This window comes from Chiloscyllium plagiosum, unplaced genomic scaffold, assembly GCF_037043375.1.
Source record: "Chiloscyllium plagiosum isolate Xiang-an unplaced genomic scaffold, Cpla_swu_hap1 HiC_scaffold_2, whole genome shotgun sequence".
Classification (NCBI taxonomy): domain Eukaryota; kingdom Metazoa; phylum Chordata; class Chondrichthyes; order Orectolobiformes; family Hemiscylliidae; genus Chiloscyllium; species Chiloscyllium plagiosum.
The window spans coordinates 47,944,875-47,962,088 of record NW_028270140.1 but is presented as its reverse complement, the minus strand read 5'-3'; the positions used below and the strand labels follow the sequence as shown (position 1 = coordinate 47,962,088).

Sequence of the window (17,214 nt, the reverse complement as noted above, 5' to 3'; positions counted from 1 at the left end):
AATGGGTTCTATCCTCACACCACATCAGTTTGAGCCCAAGGATGTTGGCTGTGTATATTGCCTTGACACTTGGTCCTTGGTTTCCCAGTTCTTATTTGTAACTTCGCCTTTGCTGTTTGAGATCTCCTTTTTTGACTCACTCGTGATATTGTTTTGCCAGGAATGGAGAGTTTTCTTCCGCTTCTCAATGTGTTCTTGAACGATGTGGTCATTCTCGAATCAGCGTGTTTCCTGGTCTTGTGGCAGACAGTTTCTTTGCAGCAGGAGATTATGGCTGTTTTCAACTCTTTGCAGATTGTCTCCATTCCATTAAAATGAGCCTTTGGAGAATTTGGCGAAGTTCGTTAGTCTGCTCAGCTGTTGAACCAACTCAGTGTTGAACTTTTTTCTGAGTGCTTACATCATCTTCAGCTCTTCTGGTGATATGTGATGGTCATGGGAACGGATGAGCAGTAGTCCATGTCCAGCAGTCGTCTGTAATGATCATCACTTTGGTAGTGAGGACATTCTTTTGGTTTTGGGATCAATTGATGTCATAGATGCTCATGTTGTCAGTGCTTTGCTCTTGGATATCTCCAAGAAGTCTTGAACTTGTCTTTTTGGCAATAAATTGTGTTGGTGAGGGAAAGAATCGCATTAGAGTTGCAATTCCTGACTCCTTACATTCCGATAGTTCCTTTCCAGAGTTGGAGTCCTTTCTAACCCTGGCATTGAAGTCTTCCAGAAAGATATTTTTATCTTCCTTAGGGATCTTGGTGAATAGGTTCCAGGATAGAATGGAAACCACCTTTGGTATCATCTGTGGCATCATGGCTTGGTGCAAAGGTACTTATATTACTGTTGCCTGCTGGTTCTTGGCAAGTTATAGAGGAAAGTCCTGAGAAATTGTTGAGCTCCCTGAGGCTGTTGAGTTTGTTCTTGATCGTGAATATAATTCCATACATCCTGGGTTGATCCTTAGGATTTCAGAAGAAAGTATAACCACTGCCACCACTCTCCCTTCGCTGTCCTTTGCCTGCCTTGTGAGTCCTGTATGGGGCAGTGATATCAAATGTTGAAGTGCCTGATTTCATAGGCAACAAGGGTCAGATGATTGTTTTGCTCGTTATCCATGAGGATTCGTATATTCCTCGTTTTGAGATTGACTTTGGTATTCGGGTGGATGTCCCTGATGGATCCAGGTTTCCAGCCAGGTTAATGTTGGAATTAACTATTTTCAGGGTATCCTTTCTGGTTCCTTCATGCAGAGTGAGCAGAGTAGATTCTGAAGAGGATTGCTCAGCAGTGAAAAAAGTTGCCAAAATGGTGTTCTGTTTCTATTCCAAGAGTGAAATGACTGAGGCAGGCACCACCGCTGATATATATGTTGTTGCAGATCTCTGAATCCTGTCCTGTTGCCTCTCGCCGATTACTGCGAGGGTGGTGGTGTGTAAATGGGTGGTTATATTCCTCTGGGATGCCTTGTGTGGGATATCTTTTAATATGGGAATGCTTTTACATGTCAGCAGACACATGGCCCTTGACAGGTATTAGGTATATTTTGGGAAAAAATAGTTTCAATAAGAGAATCGTAATAGATGACTGTTTGACCTACTGTATCTATGCTACAACTGTAAATGTGTTGTTCCATTAGATCCACATTCCTAACCTTTCACCATACCCCTGAGCATTTTTCCTTAACACATACATATTGATACTATATATCCCTTTTGAAAGTTAGTACAGCAGTGACACTTGAGAAAGTACTTCATTGTCTGTGAAGCTCTTTATAAAGTCCTGATTCTGAAAGGCACCACATAAAATGCAAGTTTTCTGAAACATTTTGTGATAACAGAAATCTTGAAACATTTCTAGTCTTCTATGTAACTGAATTCTTTTATCACTGATATTATGCTGCTAATTTGTGCTCTCTCCAAAGTCTTAGCATCTGTAATTAGACTTGGAGTTTCAAGGCATTTTAATCTTTGATTGTGTTAATATATACTATGGAGATTTGGGTCACCTATGAATTTTGAATCTTTGTCTCAATTTGATCATGTAATACTCTTTGTAGCTCTGATTTCATCCAACAAAATCAAAAACCAGAATAGCAACAAGCTAGTTGTTTTAACAAAAATAGACCCTTAGTTTTTCAGATGGACCACTCACTGTGTTATATTCTTGATGAAACTTGTACTGAGATTGGTTGGCCTTAATAATGTAAAAGGGGGAAAGTGAGGACTGCAGATGCTGGAGATCACAGCCCGTCAGACAGCATCTGAGGAGCAGGAGAATTGACGTTTTGAGCAAAAGCTCTTCATGAAGAATGAGGGGTTGGCCCAAAGGGGCTGAGAGGTAAATGGGAGGGGCATAGGGCTGGCGGTAAGGTAACTGAGAATGCGATAGGTAGATGAAAGTGGGGGTGAAGGTGATAGGTCGGAGAGGAGGGTGCAACGGATAGGTGGGAAGGAAGATGGACACGTCAAGAGGGCGGTGCCAATTTGGAAGGTTGGATCTGGGATAAGGTGGAGGGAGGGGAAAATGAGGAAACTGATGAAATCTACTTTGATCCCGTGTGGTTGGAAGGTGCGGAAGCCCCTTGCTTATGCAGTAATTGTAATTTCCCTCCATAAGTTTATTAAGCTTGCCTAATATGAATGCTTTTGGGTTTCTTCACTTTGAAATCAGGGTTATTTATTAATTTGAGGTTAAAAGAATTTTAATGCAGCTTTTGTTTCCCTTTGGCACAAGCAAAGGCGAACCAAAATGAGTTTGACCAGCTTGACCCAATCCTTACTGGCACAGTACCAGTGGTTTGGCGCTAACTGATGCTGTTAGGCCCCAAGGATGAAAAACAAATACTTAGAGTACTGTAGTGAAATATGGCAGTCTTCTGAGATAGTCCTGAGTCTCATCACTTAGCAGTGTAAAAGGAGCTTCACTCTGTAGCTCCTCTGCATTACATTTGATTTCTGAAATTATTATACTGGTGATAATTGTGAGATATGAATTCCATTCTTTGTCCTTGCACTAACCTTTCTCTTTGTCAATACAGAAAAAATTCACAAGTATTGGCAGAATGGAATTTGAAAATAAAGCTTAGGTGTACTCATATCATGCTTTTAGTTTGTAAATACTTTATCTCCAATGCTAACGTCTCTGCAAGGTTATTTGTTGCCTGGATAAATACTTGAATTCTGTTACATCCGCTGTTAAGTGGTTTGACCGAGTATAGCTGTTCATTTTGTAGGATTTCTCCCATCACTGAAATATTATGTAGCTGCAGATATGGGAACTAATGGAAATTTTCACCCAAAGGCAATGTGCAGAGACAGTTTGATTTGGAAAGTAGCAGTATTATTTTGGACATTTGCTACAGTTTACTGAATTTTGAATTTTGCAGAAATTTAAAGTTACTGCTCCTGACTTGCTGGACTCAGCCTTCAAATTTCATTGTGTCTGCAATTGTCAGTAAGCTGTTGTTTCATTGGCATGACACAAGTGAGTCAATGTAACTTCAGAAGCAGATCACATTTTAAGTAGCATTTCTCTCACAACCAAGGCAAGATCGTGCTCCAGTTTGCCCTCAGGTATCCTGAGAGTTGTGGTTTGGTGAGAATCTCAGGACGTATAAGGGTAGAGGCAAGACCTGGGCAGGAAAAAATATTGAATATTGCGATTTATATTTTCAGTGTGAATGGATGTTTGCTCTGATTTAAAAAGTAAAATGAAAGAATTTGTACAGAAGCAATCATTCAAATAAATCACCTGGCTAACTGACTGGGTTTTGTTGATTAAATTAATGTTTATTTCATATGGTTTATTATCCCCTTGGTGTATAATTAAGAAATATTAAATGGTTTTAAATTCCTTTCAGTTCATGTATGAGCCTATTTTTCAAAAGACGTTTATACAATATTTACCAATTCTTTTAGTGAAACCAAAACGGAAGTAATGTGCTAGGCTCTTATTTTAAGTAGCCTGGTGAAGATGTCTTGGGGGAGCCTTTTTTTTATTACTTGATCTCTTGCAAATCCAAGTAAAGTATGTAGTAGCGAAATTTGGTAGCTCCAAGAACAAGTTCATTTTCCCTAAGTATTATCATGTATGTGTTGTATGCATTATTATAGCAGTCTTCATGTTGAAATTTATTTTCAGAATGCTGGGTTGATATGTTCTCCCAGTGTAATGGAAATCCACACCATAAGCTTTGTGGTCAGTCCTAGTACATGAAACTCGGCTTCCTGCTGATCTATATAGAACGTTGATATTTCGTTAAATGCACTTTCGAAAATACTTCTGAGCAATAAGTGCTGGTACCATGATTTGAAGTTTATTTGCATCTATTTATAAAAAATGGTAAACAAATACTTTCTCTTCATTGTTCCTTAGCTTTGCCATGTTATTGTGGTGAGTTAACCCATAGTATTTCATTTACTAACCATGTCTGATCTGGGTAGGTTATAGATTCATGTGAATTAGCAGCAGAAGTATGCCATTTGTCTTTTGCCCAGGGCCAAAGTGGCTTCTTCAATTGAGGCCATATTCCATTTCTCACCTATTCCTGATGACCTTTGAATTTTTGTGAACTTAGATTACCTTGGGTAGCCTCTTCAAATATTATTTTCCCTTTTATGAGCTACTTAACTCAATCTTAAAAACTGACTATAAAACAACTAAAACAAAAACTTCAAATGTAGTATCCTAAAGCCTCACTCTATACAAGCTGACAAGTATTGATATTTCAAATAAAGTTTCCTTCAATGACAAATATGTAGAACCTTTGTAATGTGCAGCACTGGTTCATGACTTCAGTCAAATTATTGACATCATGAATCATTGGAAATGCAGAATGCAAAGTGATATAAAGAATATAAAAGTCCTCCTTCCATCAGAATTAGAGTGGTGGATTAGTCCTGGTCTTGTACAACTGCTTCTGTGACAGTCTATGAAACCTTGCTTACGTTTTATTTCTGTCCGAGTCCACAGATGCAGGTAGAGAATCCTCGTTAAAGCCTGGAAGATGATATCCTAGCATTATTGTTCATTTGATCTTCATGGATTGAAACCTCTTAACCTGTAGTTTACTGGCTGGGTACCAAACCGGCCATTTACCCGTGTCTAAAAGTGTGGCACTGGAAAACCCACAGCCAGTCACGCCGCATCCGAGGAGCAGGAGAGTTGACTATTCAAGCATAAGCTCTTACCTGCTACTACAGCACTTGAAGTGTCGATTCCCCGCTCTTTGGATGCTGCCTGACCGGCTGTGCTTTTCTAGTGTCACACTTTTACACTCTGATCTCCAGCATTTGCAGTCCTCACTTTCTCCTACCTGACCATTTACTAGGATTGGATATAGAGAGGCTGTCGCAGTTGAGCTGTGAGGCTGATTCTTTCAGTAAAAATCTGTAAATGACCCAGCATGGTTGCTGACCTGGCATGGGATTGGCACCCAAGTCCTATTCCTGTAACCAGCATTTCACTGGAGCTTTTCACTTTTAAATACAAGCCCAGTAAAATTTGGGGAATTAGAAAAAAAAAGTCTAGTGCAAATCAACTTGTCAATTTCAGTATTTTTTTTATTGCCCTAATTTGAACAACATTCTTTATATTCGTAGTATTGCAATAATATATTGTCTCTTTGAATATACATTTCTCATTTTATCGAACATGCCCTCCAGCTTCCTTTTAAGAAAAGGCACAGTATATCAACATATGCCAAAATCTATCTTGCTCAAAATTGTACACTTTTTACCAATCTCTTTCACTTTTCTTGAGTATTGTCACCGGATATGCATATTGGTATTTTTGTGACTATTAATTGAGCAGCATGTGAACCTGGGCAAATTTTTCGCAGCTCTTGATTTGTTGCTATAGGCAATCTCATTGGAACAACTTTGTGATAAAAATGTTAAGTTTTGAGATGAGTAGTTTCTATGACCTAATCTGTGCATTGACACTAGTAAGCCTAAGGGGATGACTTTCTTCATAATTAATGCCTTAAGTCAACTTTGTGCTACTATTTCTGCATCATTGATTGCAGTTTCTTTTGTATATAAGGCCACTAAGAGAGAAGACAACCATAGCGGTAACATCAAAAGGCCGTTATGGTATAGAAGAGGAGCGAGGAGCCCTGTGCACTTCTACTCGTCGACGTTCTATACCCCGCAGTTTAGGAGGCATGTCGACAGGTGTTACAGAATCCATAATGATTCAGACTTTGCGACAAGAAGAACAGCAGCGAGCAAGGGAAGAAAAGAGGTAAGATATTCAACAAAATGTTGGAAATTAATCCTGGGTTGGTAATAACAACCTGTTACTTGGAGCAATCTCTTCCAAAATCATTTCCCTACCTCCTTCTTAAGTTTTTACTTTTCCTTCCTTGCCTGGTTCCCTTTGAATAGAAGTCTCTGCTTCCATATCCATATGTGCATACATACATCAAAAATTTTCTCCCTGGGAGAAAGTGAGGACTGCAGATGCTGGAGCTTGGAGTTGAGAATGTGGTGATGGAAAAGTACAACAGGTCAGGCAGCTTCTGAGGTGCAGGAGAATCGACGTTTCGGGCACAAGCCCTTCATCCATGGCTTTCTGATGAAGGGCTTATGCCCAAACATTGATTTTCCTGCTCTTCAGATGCTGCCTGACCTGCTGTGCTTTTCCAGCACCATACTCTAAATTCTGACTCCCCTCTTAATTAAAAAATACTTAAGTATTAGAAAATGTGAGTAATGTCCCCTTTTTTTTGTTTTGTCTGGCTATTGCTTTAACTGTTCTCTCTGCACTTTTATTAAAATTAAGAACTTATACGGTTGCTCTTTAATAGCAATAAAATTGTGTTAATTATCATTTAATTATAGATTGAATTCAAAATAATGTATAGTGCTGGTTGACAATGTATTTCACCTTAAGGACCAAGGTTTTGATTCTCAACTGCATTAGACAGAATGGTAATTCTGCAAAGCGTGAAGTTCATCCTGTTCTACTTGAAGTATTTTGTTTTACTTTGAAGTCTTAACGTAAAGTGGGTGATAAGAGAGCTTTTGTCTAACCAACTATGAACCTTGGAGGGCTTGCTGTCAATTTCCATGAGGGATTTTTATTTGATTCCTAACCATGCTATCTCAGAACTCAATTACCAAAGAGTTTGAATTTCAAAAATTGTATGCACAAAACATTGCTACTGTAAGTATGCTTCAAACAAGAATTCAGGTTTATGAAATAAAAACAGAAATTGTTGGAGAAAATCAGCAGACCTGGCAATATCTGTGGAGAAAAAGCAGAGTTAACATTTCAAGTCCAGTGATCCTGTTCCTGCCAGAGTTTCTCCAACAATTTCTGTTTTTGATGGATCGTCAGCATCAGCAGTTCTTCTCTTTTATTCTGATTTATGAATCGAGATAGCTTTAAAACAAGCAATTTATATAAAACAAATAGACTTCAGATATGGTTATCAAATTTGTTTGCTAATGTTTTTGTTATCTTACAGAAATTAGTTCAGATTTCGGAAAGTTAATTAATTGCAAAACAGCATTTCAAAGCTTGTCATTTGTTTTTGAGATTTATCCTTCCAATTTTAAGAACTTCATATTTTTAACAGGGGCAGTCAGTTAACTTGTTGCATCCCTGCATGTGCTGGTTTACATCAGTTAATCCCATTCTCTGTGAATGTAATACCAGTATGTTTTATTGGTAAATGATGCTGTTCTGAATGGGCATTCTCCATTGCTTAGCTCATGCTTTGCATAATGATTTTTTTTTTTCCTTTAAAAAAAGGTGGCAGCAAGCAATGAACTGAGATGTTGCATGTTAGGTTGTAACTTGGGAAATGTATTGATCAGGCTACTGACTTCCAGGTTTGAAACAGTTACCTGTTTTCAATAAACTCACTATCCTTATTGAGATCGCTTGGTTATTTGGGGGAGTATTTATAACTGACTTGGACTTTTTCTGGTCTTAAATATTCTCACTGCTGTGTCCCAAAATTGCCAACTGCCCTCAGGTTTGGACCTATTGCTGTGGTGCGTCTCACATAGAAACTAAAACCTGTGTTTAATCATTGAGTACCCAATTATGAGGTGGTAATTGGCAGCCATTGAATTGGAACACGTATGTACTCTTTTCAGTGTACTTTTCAGTGATTGATAAATAGATTACTTTGTTTCAATACCATCTTAATCTATGGTGGTTTATGGTGAGGGAGGGTGCTTGGATTTTGCTTGACTCGCTATTTCCTGCTGTACGGGTATTGAGGGCATCAAATGCTCATTGCACCCTGTGAAATAGATGTCCAGGTTGCTTAACTGCAAGGACTTTGGAGATCAAAGAAAATGGTCCAAGTGAAACCCCCTCTCCTAGTTCTTTGCCAGCACCCTCCAGACCACAAACAGTTTTGATGAAGAGGGTGTAACTTGGCAGCTGCCTTGAACCAACACCACACTGATGCAGGTGAGGTGTGCATCCCAAACACAGTGAAACCACAAAACCCCATTCTTGGCACAATTTGTTGGAAGAACAAAATTGAAAATAATTATCATTTTGAAACTGCTGAAAGGGAGGAAGGAAAATTTTGCAGTTTCTTGTTCGGTGTTGCAGTTTAATTAGAACAATTTCCAAGCGACCAGTGCCTTGAGTGAAGTCAGGATCTATACTGGTTCTGTTTGCAGTTTATTTCTACATCTGAGGCAAAGAAAACCCAGATTTAAAGCAAATTAGTTTCATCACATGCTTGTCAATTCTACTGAGATCAGCTCAGTGAGTGCACCACCAAAGAGGTGTTATTCATGCCCAATTCTTCAGCTTGATCCAGTCGTCTTCCTTCTTCCCTAATGAGTGGCCAGGAGGCAGGACCTCTTCTATAAGGTCTGTGCAAGTGAAATGACAAGATTGGTTTTACAGTTAGCTCTTCTGTTTTGCAGTTTTTAATAATTTTTATTATTAATTTTTAATAATTTTGTTTTCTCTCTTTGACACAGCAATTTGTTTTCTTAATTTCTTTTTGTTGAAATTCATATTTAATGTGCCAGCTACTAAACCAGATCTCAGGCAGCTGCTATTATGGGCAATAAGAGGTTCACAAGAAGTCTGATTGCTTTCTGCAAGTTGGTAAAGGGTGTTATTTTTACTCTGGTAGAAATGGGGTGAATCGGAAATGTTTAGCATGCCTGCAGCAGAGTAGCAGAAGCCAGTGAACCTTTTTATAAGAGCTAGTGTAGGTCATAGACCTGAAGCATGCTGCCTAGCCTGTTAAGTATTTCAAGTGCTTCCTAGTTATGTTGCAGATTTTCAGTATCTGCAGTTCTTTGCTGTCATATACTTTGCTAGAACAGTTCTAAGAAACTACATAGAACCAAGAAACCTGAGGGGATTGATAGAGATAAATAAAATTATAACATGTTCGAGAATGAATAGAATCTGTTTCTAATCACTGAAAGATCTACCATCAGATGGCCAAAATTTGATTTAATTTGATCATCAAAGGAACTAGAGGTAACGCAAGAAAAACATGAAAATGGAGTGGTTAGGATTTGCAATTCAGCCTGTCCCTGATATTGTGATGGTTATGGATACAAATAAATTAATGTTCGAAAGACAATTGGATAAATCCTCACAGGAAAAAAGATGAAGAAACAAGGAGAGGAGTGGACCTTCTTGGTAGAACTGGATGTTATTTCAAAAGAATCGGCATAGACTTGTGAATCTGAATGGCTCCCTTCTGTGCTGCATTAACCTATTATGTAGAGCATCAGGAAGGCGAAAGGAAGAAGAATGTTGGAGAAGAGAGAGATGTGGTTAGTGGGCCTGCAACAGAGGAAGCCCAGATCCAATGACTTATCTCCCAAGCCCTGAGTGATATGAAAGGCAGCCCTCCTTGTAACAATGATTTATTGTATCTGTTGCTCCCGATGCGGTCTCCTCTACATTGGGGAGACTGGGCGCCTCCTAGCAGAGCACTTTAGGGAACATCTCCGGGACACCTGCACCAATCAACTACACCGCCCCGTAGCCCAACATTTCAACTCCCCTCCCACTCTGCCGAGGACATGGAGGTCCTGGGCCTCCTTCACCACTGCTCCCTCACCACCAGATGCCTGGAGGAAGAACGCCTCATCTTCCACCTCGGAACACTTCAACCCCAGGGCATCAATGTGGACTTCAACAGTTTCCTTATTTCCCCTTCCCCCACCTCACCCTAGTTCCAAACTTCCAGCTCAGCACTGTCACCATGACTTGTCTGGACTTGTCCTACCTACCTATCTCCTTTTCCACCTATCCACTCCACCCTCTCCTCCCTGACCTATCACCTTCATTTCATCCCCTCCCCTATTGCACTCTATGCTACTTTCTCCCCACCCCCACCCCCACCCTCCTCTAGCTTATCTCTCCACGCTTCAGGCTCTCTGCCTTTTTTCCAGATGAAGGGCTTTTGCCTGAAACGTCGATTTCGCTGCTCCTTGGATGCTGCCTGAACTGCTGTGCTCTTCCAGCACCACTAATCCAGAGTCAATTAAACTCAGGTGGTGTGCTGCTTGGGAATATGCTTCTAAAGTCATGGCCACACGTTGGTTTATTTTCCTGTTGTTTTGATCTTTTTGAGTCTCTTGCTGTCTCAGCTTTTACAAAAAGGTTCATTTTTTTTATCCTCTTAGAACTAGAATCTTGTCAAGTCAATGATGTTCAAGTTAGGAATAGGTATACTGATAGAGCTGTTGTGCAGTAGTAATGTCCTGTGAGCCATTCGGTCCTGTTTCAAACTCCATCTGCTCCAAGAAGTGTGCAATAACATCTTTGAGCAGGTTGATTAGAAAATACCTACAAAGGCAATTTGATTCATTTTAAAGTATGTTGGAGGAAGAGCATCAGTTATTTTTCTCCATTTTTGTTATTTCAAACACAGTGGAAGTTCGAGACAGGGTTAAAACATAATGTGGCAAAAACACATGCCTTAGTTGATCTTAAAGAAAACTTGATCAAATATTGATAGGACCTCAAAAGATCTTGGTTTGGTCATTACCACTGCACAAACTTCAACAGTATCTGCATCTGAATTTTCTGTCATGGATTCTGCCTTGATTCCAACTCAAACTGTTTAAATGGCATCTAGTGTCAGAAATCTCGTACTGTTTTCCCCCTCTAATTTGTAACACCATTACACTTAAGGCTAAACTCGAGCAAATGGCATTTAAAAATTTCAATGATTATCAACTTTTTCAAATAAATTATACATATATTTATGGGGAGTTTTCAAATAAACTAGTTGGTGCATTTGGAAAGTGCTGGATACAGTTCAGGAAAGGTGGCATCTGTAAAGACAGAAAAATAGTTCAAATCTCAGAAATGTGACCTTTCTTGATAAAGTAGAATAGGTGAGAGATGTGTACTAGGTTTGAGAAACGGCATGAATAGAAGGAAAGTAAAAGGGTAGGTCTGTATTGGAGTGGAGGAAAGGTTGAATGACAGACATCAGAGGCCAAAGGGAACTTTATTTTTGATTTTCATCATCCAGAGTATTCCACCTAATGGGTACATACTCCTAGTATGGTATGAGGTCTCACAGATGATCAGGGACTTCAAAGTCCGAATTGCTCTTTCTGCCATGTACAATTCTCAGGCTTTTGAGTTTGTAATCGCAGTGCATTATTATTGCAACTCAGCCTGGTAAGTTGCTCAAATGATATCTAGGACTTGGTAATCAAGAGAGTCCGCAAAATGCAGTTTCCAACTGCTGCCTTGCAACCACTATGATTTGGAAAGTAAATGTTCAGTGAATTCTTTTGCTTTTAAGATTTTTTTTGTGAGCTCAAAGATTGGTGTGAGAGAAATGGGCTTTGATCCATGGACACTTGCACCAGTATTGATGGAGAAAAGAAGCTATACCACTATGATGGCCTCTGTCTGAACTGTACTCACACCTGTCCTGTCTAATCAAATATCTCGACTGTGCAGAGGGCTTTAAAGTAAAGTCTTGGTGGTAGTATGACTGGGGAGCATGGTGGGGATGGTTTGAGGGAGGATTTGGAAATTTGAAAGAACAAGGCAGGTGACCATGCAGAGGAGTGATATGGAAAAAAGATTACCTAAGAGTGAACCAAGAAGTAAGTCAGAGTTGAGAAAATTGACAAAAAAACAAATGTTTTTTTTATCAGAATGAATGCAGCTTTCATATCAGGATGGATGAGTTGAAATAGAAATAAATGTGCATAATGACCATTCCAGAAATGTGGTTGTAAAGTGACTGCAAACAGAATCTGAATATTAACACGTTGTTAGAGCTGCAATCATTCTGGCAAGTGGAGAATTTTCAATTGTACTGTTGTACTTTTTGGATGCTGGAGAGACTATAGCAAGTTGGAAGGTGAATGAACCATTTGCTGCAGTATACTCTGCTTCTTACCTGCTCTTGTAGCCATAATATTTGTATGATTGATGCAGTTAACTTTCTCATCAGGGATGACCTGAATTTTTGTGAAAGGTTTATGTTGAGAATACTGAGGAGAAATGATTTGGAGATACTGGTGTTAGACTGGGGTGTACAAAGTTAAAAATCACACAACACAAGGTTATAGTTCAACAAGTTTATTTGGAAGCACTAGCTTTCAGAGCACTGCCCCTTCATCAGGTGGTTGTGGAGAGTAAGATCATAAGACAGAATTTTATAGCAAAAGTTTACAGTGTTTTGTAACTCAAATTATACATTGAAAAATACCTGGATTGTTTAAGTCTCTTATCTTTTAGAATGAACATGTTGGTTTCAGTTCTTTCTTATGCAAATCACAGAACATTTAAAAGTTACATTCTCAAGTGAACTTTAATAATTGGTGTCATGTCTGCCCAGATAATGCAGTTCAGATGTGAGACTGTCTGTGTCGTAATGGTCAGACTGATTCTAATCTGACAAATAGATTTACAGAATCTTACATGGATTCATGCAGTTTTTGAGCAAGTAAAATGTATGTGTGAGCGTATGAGAGAGGGTCTGCGTGGGTGTATGGGTCTGTAGGAGAGAGTGTGTGTGTGTGTGTGTGTGGTGCAATGGACCACCTGTAGTGTGACATGAACCCAAGGTCCCGGTTGAGGCCATCCCCAGAGGCTATCAGCCTCTGCTTGGCCACGTTTCATTATGTCTGTCCCAAAGCCTGCTTGGAGGATGGTCACCTAAAAGTCCGAGGTGAAATGTTCTGGACCGCTGAAGTGTTCTCTGACTGGGAGGGAACACTCCTGTCTGTTGATTATTGTGCGGTATCCATTCACCCGTTGCCTTTGCCTCTGCTTGGTCTTGCCTCAGGGCATCCTCCCCTACAGCATATGAGATAGACAACATTGGCTGAGTCACATGAGTCTTGCTGTCTGACCTGCTGCGCTTTTCCAGCAACACATTTTTAAGCTCTGATCTCCAGCATCTGCAGTCTTCACTTTCTCCTGAGTCACATGAGTCCCTGCCATGCACTTGGTGGGAGGTGTCTCCAAACATAATGGTGATATCAGTGTCGACACTCTGACAGGTCTTGCAGCACCCACCGTGACAAGGTTGTGTGGTGTTGTCCTGAAAGCCGGGCAGTTTGCTACAAACAACGATCTGTTTGTTTGAGGTTTGGTGGTTGTTTAAAGGCAAGAAGTGGAGATGTGGGGAAGGTCTTGGCAAGGTGCTAATCCTCATTTGATAATGTGTTGCAGACTGTGAAGAACATGGTGTAGCTTTTCAGTTCCTGGGAAGTACTGGACAACAAAGGGTACCCTATCGGTTGCAGCACGTGTCTGTCTCCTGAGGAGGTCGTTACGGTTACTCACTGTGGCACGTCTGAACTGGCAGTGAGTTGAGTGTCATGCATCCCTCATAAGAACAGGGTACGATGCTCGACTCATTGACTGCCAGTTCTGACGTGCTACAGCGAGGAACCTTAATGTCCTCCTTGGGAGACACATTTTTAAAATTAGAATCAGTCTGACCATTGTGACATAAACAGCCTCACACAGGGCAACTCACACCTTAAATACATTATTTAGGCCAACATGACACAATTGTTAAAGGTCACTTGAGAATGTAAGTTTTAAATGTTCTGCGATATGAAAGAACTGCAAACAACATGTTTAGTCAGAAAGATGAGAGACTTAACAAACAATCCAGGTCTTTTTCAATATATAATTTCAGCTACATCACATTGTATACCCTTGCTATAAATTGTGTGTTTTACGATCTTATACTCCACAACAGCCTGATGAAGGAGCAGCGCTCCAAAAGCTAGTGCTTCCAAATAAACCTGTTGGACTATAACCTGGTGTTGTGATTTTTAACTGAGGAGAAACTGCAGATACTAGAGAATCAGAATTGACGAGGGTAGTGCTGGAAAAACACAGCAGGTCAGGCAACATGCAAGGAGGAATTGTTTCAGGCATAAGCCCTTCATCCAGATTTCTGATGAAGGGCTTATGCCTGAAACATTGACTCTCCTGCTTCTTGGATACTGCCTGACCTGATGTGCTTTTCCAGCGCCACCCTTTTCAACTGGTGATAATACTATTAAAGGGAAGGTGATCAAGTAGGCTGTCTTGTTGGGGGTGATCATAGCCTGCCACTTGTGTGGCTTGAATTTTACTTGCCACTTATTAGCATGAGCTTGAATGTTATGGAGGTCTTGCCAAATGAAAGTATAGGCTGCTTCAGTATTTGAGGAGTTGTGAATGATACCATGCACTTTGCAATCATCAACAAATGTCCCCACTTCTGAACTTCGGTCTGAGGTTAGCTTATTAAAGCAGTGAAACATGAATCGGGCAGTCCTACAGAGATGTCCCAGATCTGAGATAAATGTCATCCACCAATCTAAATCTCTTAGTTTCTGCACTTCATAAAATCGAGGTAGAGGAGTGTTCTTCTCCAGATTTCCATTGAGTTCTGTTTTGCTAGAGCTTCTTAGTGCTATACTGTAGCAAAAAATGCCTTTATGTTAAGAGAAGGCACATACTCACTTGAAGCCTGGAATTCAGCTTCTTTGTCCAGTTTAGATCCATGATCTGGTACTACGTGATCTTGGTAGAATCCAAACTGAGTGTTGCTGATTAGGTTTGAATAAATGCTGCTTAAAAGCACTTTGACCATATCCGTTATTTTACTAACAATTGTAGGTAGACTGGAAACGAAATGATATTATAAAAGGAATGGCAAATGCTGGATATCTGAAGCAAAAACAAATTGCTGGAGAAACCCAGCAGGTCTGGCACCATCTGTGTGGACACAGAACTAATGAAGAATCACCAGACTCAAAACATTAACTCCTGCTTTTTGACCACATCTGCTTCCAAACCTGCTGAGTTTCTCCAACAATTTCCATTTTTGTTTGAGATGGTAATGACTAAAATTGAGATTGCTGTTTGGAGCAAGACAAACCTGAACAATTTTCCAGGTTAAGTAGCTTCCAGCACTGTAGCTAGACTGAAAGCATAGTTCAAGGTGCAACCTATTATGCAGCACAAGTCTTCATTACTAGGGCAGTTATTGGGACCCATAGCCTGTGGTGCATTCAGTACTCTCAAACTTCCTTTATCACTTCTGAGAAGGTCTAGATTGCAGGGAGAGCACAGACTGGCATTTCCAGGTGAAGATGTTCACACAATATTGTAGAACTCTGCTTTGCCATCATTCAGAATGGGGATACTCATGGCTCCTTTTTGTCATAGCCAGTGGCAAATTGATGACAATGATAGGACTGCAGAATTTTGTTCTGATTGTATTTGGAGTTACTTTTTAAGAGTCTGGTAACTTAAATATATTCTGGTTCATGTGATCATTAAAATAAATGTGGCAGTGAACATTGATAGCAGATTTTCTTAGATTTTGGGGTCCTAGCAGGCTGTGATTAAAGTAGCTAAAGTGAAGGGGGAAATAGTGACATGGTGGTAATGTGACTGAACATTTATCCAAAAACACAGGCTTATGGTCTGTGGGTATGAGTTAATCCCAACATGCAGCCTGTGGAATTTAAATTAAGTTTATAAATTCTAGCTTTGTACTGAGTAATGATGACCATAATAACAATCGATCGTTGTGAAAACCCTACTGGAACCCTAATGTCAAGCAGGGAAGGAAATCTGCCCTTGCTGGACTGGCCTACATGTGACTGCAGAGCCACAACAATGTGGTTGACTCTCAGCTGCCCTTTGAAATGACCTGTAAATCCATTTGGTTCAAATGTGATTTAGCAATGAGCAACAAAAACTAGTCTTGTTATCAAACATCCATACCCCTCAAATTTTAAAATTTTAAAAAACTTCCCCTCTGCAGGTCGACAGAGGGGTCTGGCTAAATGTTATTGGACAGGTGATTGTGGTTGAGGGAGTTAAAAAGAAATAAAGAGCCCAGGTATAAATTTATAGTTATCATAGGAAAATGTGGAAGTTCTAACTTTCATGCAAAGTACTAGTAAAAAAAATCCATGCACCTGAGTGTATAAAAAGTTGTCTTTTTATCGTTCATTAAAAGGTGGACTGCTAATTTAAACTTGTCTTTCATGGCATTTGAAGTGTTGTAAAACAGTCTTCTCATCATGTTGCAAAATAATTTCAAATATCTGTGAAATGTCTTAAATTTCAAATTGTAGAAAGCATGTAAAAAATGAATGAGCAATTATAGCAGACGCTGCAAGTATGAGTGCAACATTTTAGTTGGAGAAACTGTAATACCTTCCCCTCACCATGTTATCAATCTTAGTTGGGTTGCTTCTGGAAAAATATGGAGGGCATATTTGCCAGAGAGGGAGTGCAACAGGAATCCACCAAATTAATCCCTCATATAAATGGATTGTTCTAAGAGGAGAGATTGAGAAAGCTGGGTATATACTTATTACAGTTTTGAAGAATGAGAGATGATCTTAATGAAACTTAGAAAATTCTTGTAGGGCATTCCAGGGCCGATATAGATAGGTGTTTCCTTTGGCTTGAGTCTAGTACCAGGTGACCCAATCTCAGGATAAGGGGGAGGTAATTTAAGCTTGAGATGAGGAATTTCTTCACTTAGGGTGGTAAGTCTTATGAATTCCAGAGGTCTGCGAGATTAAATCATTGAGCAGTTTCAAGGCAGGAATCAGGAGATTTCTAGTAACAAATGATCTCAAGGGCTACAGATCTGTGTAGGAAAATGGCATTAAGGAGATTATGAGCTCCGATTTAAATGCTTTACATCTCACTCTATTCATTTGAGTGAAATGTGCATATCAAGAAAAAATTTTAAGGTTTTTTTCC

General features: G+C 39.7%; 1 protein-coding gene across 1 annotated transcript in view; it reads left to right on the top strand.

Annotated features, from left to right (window-relative positions):
- Positions 1-17,214, top strand: part of brd10 (bromodomain containing 10) — a 107,347-nt gene that overhangs the window by 20,280 nt on the left and 69,853 nt on the right. Inside the window, exon 2 of the mRNA XM_043715189.2 lies at positions 6,040-6,240. Within this exon, the coding sequence (XP_043571124.2) occupies positions 6,040-6,240 (201 nt within the window). The remainder of the gene's footprint in view (positions 1-6,039; positions 6,241-17,214) is intronic.